The sequence below is a fragment of the Nomascus leucogenys genome, chromosome 12 (genome assembly GCF_006542625.1).
Source record: "Nomascus leucogenys isolate Asia chromosome 12, Asia_NLE_v1, whole genome shotgun sequence".
Classification (NCBI taxonomy): domain Eukaryota; kingdom Metazoa; phylum Chordata; class Mammalia; order Primates; family Hylobatidae; genus Nomascus; species Nomascus leucogenys.
Window position 1 is genome coordinate 97,491,999 of NC_044392.1, and position 12,620 is coordinate 97,504,618.

Sequence of the window (12,620 nt, forward strand, 5' to 3'; positions counted from 1 at the left end):
CGTAGTATAGGATGAAAATTCTCAAAACAACCAACTCTGTCTTAAAAAGAGTCAAGCATCCAAGAATAGAGAAAAAACAGAGATTGCTGCTGGCTCATATGTTTTAAAGACAAGAATGTAACTATCCTTACTTGTCTTAATTTTGAACTAAACTTGAGGAAGGAGGCATAGGTCAAAAAAAATCTAAGGAGAGGAGAAATAATTGTAAGAGAGAAGTCAGTCAACTACAGAGATAGATCCCATGATACATAAATAAATAAACCCTTTAAAGCCTGTATAAAATTTAAAAGTCTGTATATATTTTAATGAAGCTTCTCATTTAAAGCCTACTTTTGCCTTTGAGTTTCACGCCCTTTGGGGGTTTAAAAGCCACTACATGGAGAGAACTGTTGAGCATACATGTCTACTGGGACTTTTTTTCTACACAGTATAATTTTTCTGAGCATCTGGCCTTCTGTCAAGTCATCCTCTGGCCCAGAGAACTTTATTTCACTCAGTAGACTGCTTGCAAGTCTAGATTTCCACAACCACGGATGTCCTGCACAGCTTTTTGCCTTAAAATATGATCACTGAACTTGAGATGTTGCTGTTGTTTTAATCCTAAATTGTCAAATATATCAGAGTTTCACCCAGTGTATTTGTATATGTGTGTGTGTGTGTGTGTGTGTGTGCACATGTGGGTGTTTTTAAACACATGAAAGGTTTGTACTGATATCTTTATAAATTACAAATGCCCCTCCCTACGTCCCATTATTAAAATAGATCGTTCCTTTTTTTTTTAATTTTTAATTTCCGGCACACGTGTATTACAGAGGAGGCCTAATGTAGGTCACTGAATGCCATCATAAATAATGGTAAAAAGGAAGTTTCCCTGTTTCATAATGATTGTTAGCATGAAAACACAACTCTGAATGCAGTATTATGCTTTTTGACTAAGGAGTCCTATGGATCTGCCCATGACTGCTGCGTGAACTTTTTGTTCCTGCCAAATACACCAGCTGGGATGGGGACATTAATTCATTCTAACAGAGGTTTGTCAGCATTGCTCCTGGAAAAGTGCTGAGATACTTATATTTGCAAAGACCATCTTCAAAATGAAAAAAAAAAAAAAAAAAAAGGAAAATACTGTTTTTAATACTGTCTTTTGCCTATTATCTCTTGGTCGAAGTTTTCCTGGGGTTAGCAGGTATTTATTCTGAGTTAGGAATAACCTGACATCTTTGTTTGTGGAATCCAGGTATGGCATTTCTTTGGGCGAACTATGCACATTTCTGTACCCCATGGCTGACTCTAAGATAAGGCTAGCACAGTTGTTTTATTTTGGTTTTGGTTTTTGCCCTTCACCTTCAAGCTACACTGTGTGTGTTAGGGCAGCTTCCTTGTGTGTTGACAGAGGGACCTACAAGAGGATTCCCAAATTTTCAGGGAAGAAGAGTTGAAACCCCTTTCCACTCCAGATATTACTAAAGGTTTGCAAACCTGAGGGATGAGAGCCAATTTCATCTCTACACTTGACCACGCAATGACACAAGAAACTTTCAAAATGGCCAAACTGAAATAGCAAAACCCGGGCTGCCCTTAAAACCCTTGCTAGCTTATAAAACCCTCACCCCCAAAGATAGTGAGGAATGACACATCGCTGATTTCTTTTTCTCTCATTAAGACTGAGTGGGAATGGATGGAGCAGGCTGGCAAAGATGAGCCAGGTAGAGATCTTGATACTGTATTTACAAATCAGTGTCCCATTTTATGTTTTTAGAAACTGATTTATGTGCATTGTTTCCTAAACAGTCTTTAAAAATGACTCCCTTTCTTTTCATCCTCTTCACCTGAGGCAGGAACATCTTGAAACATTGATTCTATTTGCTGCTAGCTTTCATTAATTTCATCCATCCCTGAAGGTGGAGCCACATTGGCACCAGCTAATTAAGACCTATTTAGGGCAGCTCAGAGTCCTTTAACAGCCCAGAATTAGCTTTGCTCTTTTAATGGGGACTATCGCTTTCTCAATTATTACTTAATTAAATAATGTGCCTATATTTGCAAGCATATTTCTAACGTGAAATCCAAGCTGCAATTGCCCACCTACCCATAGGAAAGCAGAATATCTCACATTGGCTCTCAACTGCTTCTCTAGAAAAGTTAACATTCCTTTTGCATATGTGTGTGCCAGGAACATGATCACATTCTTCAATGTTAAGTGTGGCACAATGTGCCACTGTCAGCCCTACAGCATTTCTATCATATTTCAGTCTTAAGATGTATTAATGCAAATGTGTAAATGTCAGCAGGCTAGTATTATTTATGCATACCAATCATTCAAAGGGGAAAAGGTATTTTGTTCCAGATTGTTTTGAATATAAAACCTTTAATTTCAGAGATTTCTGGAAGAAATGAAAGTTCTGTAGAATTCACAATACTTGATTTCCAGAAGTATATTTGGTACGTGACAATCTAAAAGTGACCACTAACCAATGAACCCAGAATTAAAAAAAAAAAAAGAATGAAAGAAAAAAAACTGGGCCCCAGAAGATAAAGACAGAAAGGGAAAGCAACCTACTCTTTCTGCTCTCTTAGCCTTTCCCATAAGGTCACCCTCTCTAATTGACAAGCCAAATAATTTTAGACAGTAACTAAAAAGAAAGCAAATTCAACTCCATTTGCTTCAAAAAGGTATTCCAATATGTTTGTGAGTTGGCCGAAACTTACTCTAAGACATTTAAATGATATACATATTTCTTCTACTGCTTCATGTTTCCTCAGTGAGGAATTCCTTAAGATGAAAAACAATGCTGGCCGGGCGTGGTGGCTGACACCTGTAATCCCAGCACTTTGGGAGCCTGAGGAAGATGGGTCACGAGGTCAGGAGTTCGAGACTAGCCTGGCCAATATGGTGAAACCCCATCTCTACTAAAAATACAAAAATTAGCCAGGCATGGTGGTGCGTGCCTGTAGTCCCAGCTACTCAGGAGGCTGAGGCAGAGGAATTGCTTGAACCTGGGAGGTAGAGGTTGTAGTGAGCAGAGATCACGCTACTGCATTCCAGCCTGGGTGACAGAGTGAGACTCTGTCTCAAAAAAAAAAAAAAAAAAAAAAAAAAAAAAAAAAAAAAAAAAAAAAACACCACAATACTTGGAAAAGTGAAAAGATGCCTACCTTAAATGGAAGGGCTATATTTTTTTTAAAGTATTTTTACAATTTTAAGAAGCAAGCTGAGAAGCAAAGTTTTCTTTGAGGAACTCCATGTAATCATTTTCCTATCATGAATCACTTTAACTACTAGTGACATATTTTTAATTCTATAAATTATACATAATAATGATGACATTGTCTCTCTGTTAAAAACTTGATGAAAATAACTACTTGCTAAAAAGTTCTAATAACTACACGCAAATCAAACAAAATCGCTTTACAATTAAAGCAAAATTAAATGGACACCACTTATTCTCTATTTCCTCATGCCTTCAGTGATGTATACCACTTAATTCACTCCTATTTACTTAGGAGAAAAATGTTAAAAACTTTTTTGGAGACTATAACCAACATATACTTTGTAAGCACAGATCCACATAAATGTTTGCCATTCAAATGTTTTCTTTGATGCAAAATATCCTTAAAGTGTTTACCATAATTATATTGCTTGTTGTGCTGTTATTCTTATTCTAAGATTATTTGTGTGTGTGTGTGTGTGTGTGTGTGTGTGTGTGTGTGTGTGTGTGTGTTGTGGAATAAAGCAGATGAATAATTACATTGAAATCTCTGAGACCTGTGATTGTCAGCATGGTAAAAAGAAGGAACAGATATAAGATAGAGGATGTAAACTTAAAACCTGATCGCCCTGGATTTGAATTGAAAGTTTTGGTTTGAACTCATAATGATTTTATCTTTTAACAATATACACAGAATATATTGTTTACATACTACCTCTGTCCACTGTAAAGCCCAAGAAACAAAGACCAATCCAGTAGCAATGAGCAGCAATGGTGCTAATATTATGCTCTCTTAACGACTAAAAGAAACTGACATTCTTTGGAGAAATGTCTGAATCCAGGTCTGTCTCGGAATATGTACAAAAAAAGCCCGAAACATCCCATAATACCAGGAAACAAAGAAGCTATCAAAGACTACTAGGGGCATGTCAAAAGGACTCAAAGCCAATTTGAAGAGGTTCCCATAGGCCAAAATAGGACGATCTGAACATATGGATATAATTTTAATAAATTAAAATAATTGAAGTATGTTTAAGTCTGTAAGTTAATATGTAAATATTAATAATACTGGACACCTACAGAGAATGCAAGGAAACCAATATATTAAAACTGGTAAATAAAGAGGAGAACAGTATTGGTTTCTATCTCATGGTAACCAAATGAATAAGAGGGTAAATTACTCTTAATAAAGTATATCGTCTAATAAATAAGAAGGATATGATGAAATAGCACCATTGTGCAATCCTAATACATTATTTAATCAAGCAAATAATCATTAATGGCATCTAACATTAAAAAAAGAGAAAACTAGACAGTATTTCTCCTGAGAGAAGAACCACCTAATGGTTTTGGCAAAAAAAAGAAAAAAAGAAACCTGAATCCAACCAAGCCTCAATACATAAATACCAGTGTAGGAGAAAAAGAAAGATCATGGGAATGCAATTACCAAATCTAGATTGTGGAAAACTCTATACGACTAATGCCTAGGTTTCTTCAACAACAGATAGGGAGGGAGACAGAAGAGAGAAGGAGAGACAGGGAAGTATCTATATAGGTTAGGAGAAATATAAGACATATCAATCAATTGCTATGTATGAACCTTATGCTAATCCGAATTAAAACAAACTATGAAAAATATATCAATGAGACAATTGGGAAATTTGCAAACTAAATATATAATGACATTAAGGCAGAATTGTTGATTTTTATGTAGGGCAATGGTGTTGTATTGATTTTAAGACTTTATCTTTCAGAGATATACACCAAAATATTTATAAATAAAATTATATGGTATCTGAGATTTGTTTCAACATAATCTTTGGTGAGAGAGAAAGTGTGTAGGGGTATAGATGAAACCATACTGGTCATGAATTAATAATTATTCAAGCTAAGTGACGGTTATACAGAGGCTCATTACACCACTAGTGTCTCTACTTTATAAGTTTGACATTTTCCTTCATGAAAAGTTGAAAAATACATTCTAGTTTGAAATTTGACAATGAATATCAGATTGCCATGGGAAATTCTGAGACAATAAAAGTCTTTAACATAGATGTGGTTAGGATATAGATTGGGAACAGCAACTTCTGAGGTCATTTTGATCAATATTTTGTTATCCAACCAGGGTCTACTTAAATCACCCATTCTGTCCATTTCTAAAACACTAGCATAGTTATCTTCTCTTGTCTGGTTGGAGTACTAAGTGAGGCAACCCGACAGAAACAGACTCAGTGAAAAAGATAAGAATGCACCATAAACTGAAACCATATTTCTGTTTCCTTAACTCTCATTTTGGTAATTCTACCAATCGAATGATACCCTGCAAATTAACTTTATCAAGTGAGTAAAATTACCTAGTAATTTTCCTACGATACAGCTTTCTTCATCATGGCCAGTAAGAAAATGATCTCCCAAAGCTATTATCTCCCAATTGTTTTACAGTTTACACATATGTGGTGGTAGTGTCTCCCTCAAAGCTCGCGGCAAAAGTCGATGTAAAATAAACACATAAAAACATGAACCAACAGCATGCTAAGCTCTTCTCTGATACCACCCCCCACTAAATGACTCTAGGTATTATAGGTATGTCTGGGTGATACCCTGAGGGCTAACTCTAACTAATGAAAAACCAAATACATCTCATTAATTGCATTGCTCTGGGCTAAGGAGAGACCAGAAATTTCCAAAGCCCTTTGTGAATAGGCTTCATATTTATATAGAATAGTGTGACATATGACCATTTTTCTTTGAAGCACCATACCTATCCCTTTCATCTCTACTGCCTGTCATTTTGGACAGTTTATGCTACACTGATTCAAATCTCACCTTTGGGATTCTTCTTGCTAACTCATACAGTCCGAGGAACTAGTATTTCATGGCTATTTCTGTCTTGTACTTCATATGAAGCTGTGTATTTTTGGTGCTCAGAAGTAGAAAATGTTAAATTCAGATCAACTCACATTACCAAAGGAGAGTTGATCCACCTAAGATTTTTAAATAATCATCAGCATCCAAATTACATCCAGAGATATCAGAAACTGCACCTCCCTGAGCACATAGCTCAATATAGTTAAAAGCTTAGATTTGATAATATTGAATAGTGAAATAAACACATTTTGAAGAAATTGGAATGCTAATATTGGAACTATAGCAGATGCTCAATTTATCCATGATATTGCACAAATAAGCAAAATTCACAGTTAATTTAAAACTTTAGCTACTGGTTTCGATATCTTTCCTTAACAATTCTTTATTAGCGCTAGATATAAGAACCAAGATTGTCTGATTTGTAATTCCTGTTTTCTCTATTTCAATAGTTATCTTTCTAAAAAGGAAGAAAACATGGCACACAATCCAGATACAGGAGAGATGAAAGAGCTGGAAATAGAGCAAACAGAGGAAATAGGAGAAGGAAGGGGAGAGGAAAGAATGAGGAAAGCAGGCTTCAAGGGAAAAAAGTGGGAAGTGTAGTTTATAGAATGCTACAGAAAAAATATGGATGTAATAAAATATGCAAATTGGTTTTTGGATAATTGAATGAATAGTATTTATACCTCATTTCTTTAAAATAATTCAACTGCTAATTATTTTAAGTGACGTATAATTTCAATATGGTATTCTGCTAAACAAGTTAGATACCAAGTTATGATGTTCAGGATCACAGTGCCTATTTGCGTGCAAGAAGCTACACAATCTTATTGGAGAATCAATAGCCTGTTCTGTTTGTGGTCTCAGGTAAAATTTTGTCAAAATTCCCAGAGGAGTTTAGACTAATGCATAATCCTAAAGTTCCTTACCATTACTAGGTTTTGAAACAGAAATGTTTAGGCTTCCTCTTTCAGCTGAAATCCAACTTAATCAATAGTAAATGGAGCAAAATAAGAAAAGATCAAAAGATACCTTGGGGAAGTATCCAGTGTTTCTTGAAGACTCAAACCAATCAGAATGGAAAGAACAGGAGGTAGTATAGGTGGAATAAATGAGACCCCAGGCTGGCTTATCAAGTAATCATAATAGTCAAAACATATAACAATCAGCTTAAATAAATAACTGTTCATTTTATATCCTGAAAAAGGAAATGGCAAAGATTTAGCATAAAAGATAATAAAAGACAATAAAGCTGCTTCAGAGAGGACTCACCTGTCTTTCCCAGTTTCCTTCTTAAAAACTCCATCACAGTAACTCATGCGCTTCTCTGTGGTCACATATATTTGGGCATTCGGATAGACATCAACTGTCTTTTTCAACATGTTGTAAACGATGCCGTTGCCATCTTTCCTCATATTGCGGAAAGGACCCCAAATAACATAAATAGTAGTATTCGCTTCCTTGAAAAAATAATCAGGGTTTTTTAGCAAAAGAGGAACGCTGGTATGGGACACAACTCGAATCATGGTCATGCGGCCGACATCTTCTTCATAACCCTTGGTGGGGGCATTGTTCATTCTCCAAATGCAGGAGGATCGATCTATCTCATTTCCCACCTTCTGGCCAACCATCTGACCTGAGTTTGACACTATGGCACAAAGGTCGCAGTCCAGTTGCAAAGGCTGAAAAATAGAGAAAGAAGGCATGTAAATTAGTAAATTCCATTTAGTCAAACAAGTTCCTATGGAAAACAAAAGTTCAGATATTGTATAATTACCAAATATGGAAATATCTCTGAAGTACCTACAAATACCAAACCTACAGTCTCTGCCACAGGTTATCAAGTTAACAGCATGCTTCCATTAAAAAAGAAAAAGTATACAGTCAAAAAATAATTTTAATTTCTATAATCCCCATGCCTTGGTTTAAAGCTATAGGCAAAAAATAGTTATTTGTTTTCCACTCTAAATGATAAATATTTTTATTCAGAACTGTAATTTCAGGTGAAATAAAATATGAAAAGATTTGATCTTTGTAATAAGGTTGGTGGCTATAAAAGAAATGCAAAAGAAACATATCCAGGGATCAATTATGTATTTCACCTGTATGCATGAATGGTTATGAGCAATTGACAAAAATATGAAGAGTTCAGCAAGCAATGAGGTTATAAAACAGATTTTCAGAACCAGTAACTCCTTAAGGTAAGTCCCAGGCTAGCAGAAATATTACAGAGACCCTTCAGAGATTCCCTCAAGTCATCATATTAATTGGCTTCTGTGTTTATGTTTATCCTAGATGGATAAGGAAAGGCCTCCTTTTAGATGGGAAGGTATATACACAGACAGTCTCTAGAGCTATTCTAAGTCCCTTTCTCCCTTTTTATTTAACCACGGAGATAACAGAGACTCATAGAAGTTAAGCATCAGCTTTCAGGACTTGGAGATGATAAAGCTGCAGTGTTAGATTCAAATCTAGATCCTCTAACTCTAAGTCCACTGCCCTTTCCGTTATTCCTTGCTTTCAGTTCTCCTAAAACAACCAAATAAATTACTTCTGCTGCTTCTCTCCCACATAGTCACCCTTTCTTTTAAAACAGTAATAAAGAAGCAATGTGCTTTTTTGATATACATCTTTCTCATCTCCCTTCTACGAGATTCCACATTTTGTATCTGACATTCCATCTTGAATTTTTATTGTGCCTGTTGGTGAGTAGCCTCTCTCAACTGGGTACTGTCCTTGTTTTATGTATTGTGTTGGACTTTATTGTTTAATTATGTCTGTCCACTAGACAGTAAACTACGTCAGAACAATGTCTATCTTCTTCATTTTAACTCCATTCCCCCATTAGTCCCTGGAATACATTAAAGGCTCAATTGGTTAAGTTAGGAAGTGAAAGCAATTGAATTTAAATAATTACATTGAGAGGGAAGATACTGCATAAAAATCAACTGGTTAGTCATCATACAACTGTAACAGATCATTGTTCCTATCAATGGTAGGCACTCACAGCAGTCACAGAGCACCTACGATGTGTCAGGCACAGTTCCAGGGGTTAGAGTTCAGCAGTGAAAACTATAAACAAAAATTCCTGTTCTCATAGAGCTTATATTCAAGTTGGGTGCAGGAGAAAGGCAATAAATAAACTATCATACCATATAATTTGTTAAATTTTGCTAAGTACTAAATCGAGAAAATTAAAGCAGGAAAGGAGGTTAGGAGGTATGTGTGTGCACGTGTGTGTGTGTGTGTGTGTGTGTGTGTGTGAGAGAGAGAGAGAGAGTTGGTGGAGTAATCAGAAAAAGAACTTGCTGAGAAAATAATATTTGAGGAAAGACTTGAATGAAGTGAAAGTGTTGGCCGTGAGCATATTTAGGAAAAAAGTGTTCCTGCAGAGCAAATGCAAAAACCAATGCAAATACCCCAAGGTAGGAAAGGAATAATAGGAAGAGCAATGTAGCCTGGCAGAGCCAGTGGGGAGAGCCAAGTAGGTACTGAGGCCAGACAGATAGCAGGGGAGAAATCACTTAGGGTCTTTCACTTCGTGTGAGATGAAGCGCCATTGAAGGGCTCTGGACAGAGGAATGACTGAGCTGAGTTACATTTTAACAGCTTTGGCAGCTGTGTGGAAAGTTGATAAAAAGAGAGGCCAGGGTGGAAGCAGGAGATTAGGCTGCTGCTACAATCCCAGCAAGAGAGGATAGTGATGTGGGCCATGTTGACTAGCAAAGGAGATGGAGACAAGCTGCTTATGTTCTGGAAACATTCTGAAGGTACAGCCTATTGAATTGAAGCTACTCAAACTGCTTTAAAAACTTTTTCCCCCTAATTAGTAAAGTAAATGGGAAACTCAACAAACTAAAAAGAATGGATAAAATGATAAAAAAAACTCTCCATATTCTCATCGCTCAATAACACTACACCTATTTTTGTCATATTTTTTTCCTTTCTATAGATATTATTTTAGACAGGTTGAGAAACGCCATTTATATAATTTGGCCACTTTGGTTTCTTAGTTAATGAGAAACCATTAATCAAAAATCATCAGCCTTTCCCATGTCAGCCCTTAGAGATAGTTTTAATGCCTGCTCAAGATTCCATTATATGGATATACCATATGCACCGATTTGCCTACTGCTGGGCATTTAGCTATTATCTGTTCTTTTTTTCTACTATAAAAAAGTGCTTTGATAAACATTCTTGTTCTTCCTCCTGCATTTTGGATGCTAACAGTTATTACATTAACTTAGTTTCTTTGATTTCATTTTTATTTGTACTCCTATAAAATGTGCTAGACTGACAAAGGCATCTGTTTATTTGAAATGTCAAAGATAAAACTTCTGAAAAAAACTTGACTTGCAGAATGCACAAAGGCCCATTTATGAGTTGTCTTAAAACTCTGTTATTAAAGGGACTGTTCATCACCCCTGCCACAGTAAGTAGCAGGTGGTCCAGGCACCAGATGAGAATAGGTCCATACAAGGTGAGTGAGTGTATTAGGACACTTGGAAAAGAGAGTTTTATAGGTTAGTGCCATAGTGAAGACTTCTCCAATGACCAAAATGGAGGCACAAGGAGGTTCCCTTTGGGGTCACACATTGATTTAAGACCCTTCCTCATCCTCTTAGAAGCCTACCTTCTTTTACACAATACAGAATAGCATAATATTCTTCTTGCCAGACGATTTGCAGCAGAGCCTGACATCCATTACTCTTAGCTGGGTCCTCCAATTCACTTAGAGTCATGCAAATCAATGTCTGATTTAAATTGTGTGTGTCATATGGCATACTCCAACTTATCACCAAGATGCATATGGTGCGGGGGGTTACATTCCATTTGCTATTCCAAGAAGTTGCTTCGTTATGTAATAAAAGCATGGTTGGGGTATACCCTCCACAAATTTAAACAATCAAAAAGAAGAAAAAGAAAAAGCCTTGGATATGTTCGAATCTATAAAATGCAGCAAATTACATTGGATTTCCTAGTCATTATAATGAATTAGCCGGTTTTGCTGTAACAAGGCTTAATTTAACTAATAAGTGTCAGCATACTGGTCTCACTTGACAATTGTAACCTCTGAAAGTGATCAATTAAGACATCACAATCTGTTTCATGACAACATATTGGGATGCCACAGCTGTGCAGATTATGAGGTCAGCAGCTAACTAACAACTTGAGGGCAAACATTGGGAACAACAGCCTCTTGTTTATGTGACAAATATGTCATTGGGTAGAGAATTATGAATGCAATGGCTTTGAGGGTGGATGGTGATCTATAAAATTGCCACATTGTGTTTTTGTTTAACTATTCACTTGGCCCTACTGTCACCATGGCCATCATCTTAAGAGACGTTCGTACTTCTTGGTCTATACTTCTGGGTAATAGTTTTGCCTAGCCATCTGCCTTCCTGAATAAGGTACCAGGAGACATGGATGAACATGATAATTGCTCTATTTTACCACTTACTTGCAGGAACGATTTTTTTTTGCTTTTTTTTTTTATTATTATACTTTAGGTTTTAGGGTACATGTGCACAATGTGCAGGTTTGTTACATATGTATCCATGTGCCATGTTGTTTTGCTGCACCCATTAACTCCTCATTTAGCATTAGGTATATCTCCTAATACTGTCCATCCCCCCTCCCCCGACCCCACAACAGTCCCCAGAATGTGATGCTCCCCTTCCTGTGTCCAGGAGTTCTCATTGTTCAATTCCCAACTATGAGTGAGAACATGCGGTGTTTGGTTTTTTGTCCTTGTGATAGTTTACTGAGAATGATGTTTTCCAGTTTCATCCATGTCCCTACAAAGGACATGAACTCATCATTTTTTATGGCTGCATAGTATTCCATGGTGTATATGTGCCACATTTTCTTAATCCAGTCTATCATTGTTGGACATTTGGGTTGGTTCCAAGTCTTTGCTATTGTGAATAGTGCCGCAATAAACATACGTGTGCATGTGTCTTTATAGCAGCATGATTTATAGTCCTTGGGGTATATACCCAGTAATGGGATGGCTGGGTCAAATGGTATTTCTAGTTCTAGATCCCTGAGGAATAGCCACACTGACTTCCACAATGGTTGAACTAGTTTACAGTCCCACCAACAATGTAAAAGTGTTCCTATTTCTCCACATCCTCTCCAGCACCTGTTGTTTCCTGACTTTTTAATGATGGCCATTCTAACTGCTGTGAGATGGTATCTCACTGTGGTTTTGATTTGCATTTCTCTGATGGCCAGTGATGATGAGCATTTTTGCATGTGTTTTTTGGCTGCATAAATGTCTTCTTTTGAGAAGTGTCTGTTCATGTCCTTCACCCACTTTTTGATGGGATTGTTTTTTTCTTGTAAATTTGTTTGAGTTCATTGTAGATTCTGGATATTAGCCCTTTGTCAGATGAGTAGGTTGCAAAAATTTTCTCCCATTCTGTAGATTGCCTGTTCACTCTGATAGTAGTTTCTTTTGCTGTGCAGAAGCTCTTTAGTTTAATTAGATCCAATTTGTCAATTTTGGCTTTTGTTGCCATTGCTTTTGGTGTTTTA

At 36.5% G+C, this 12,620-nt stretch overlaps 1 protein-coding gene across 3 annotated transcripts in view; it reads right to left on the reverse strand.

The window, feature by feature from the left end:
- Window positions 1-12,620, reverse strand: part of ST6GALNAC3 (ST6 N-acetylgalactosaminide alpha-2,6-sialyltransferase 3) — a 571,422-nt gene that overhangs the window by 220,086 nt on the left and 338,716 nt on the right. For all 3 annotated transcript variants that reach the window (XM_003260221.3, XM_030825173.1, XM_030825174.1), the window contains exon 3: window positions 7,350-7,759. In XM_003260221.3, the coding sequence (XP_003260269.1) occupies window positions 7,350-7,759 (410 nt within the window). The remainder of the gene's footprint in view (window positions 1-7,349; window positions 7,760-12,620) is intronic.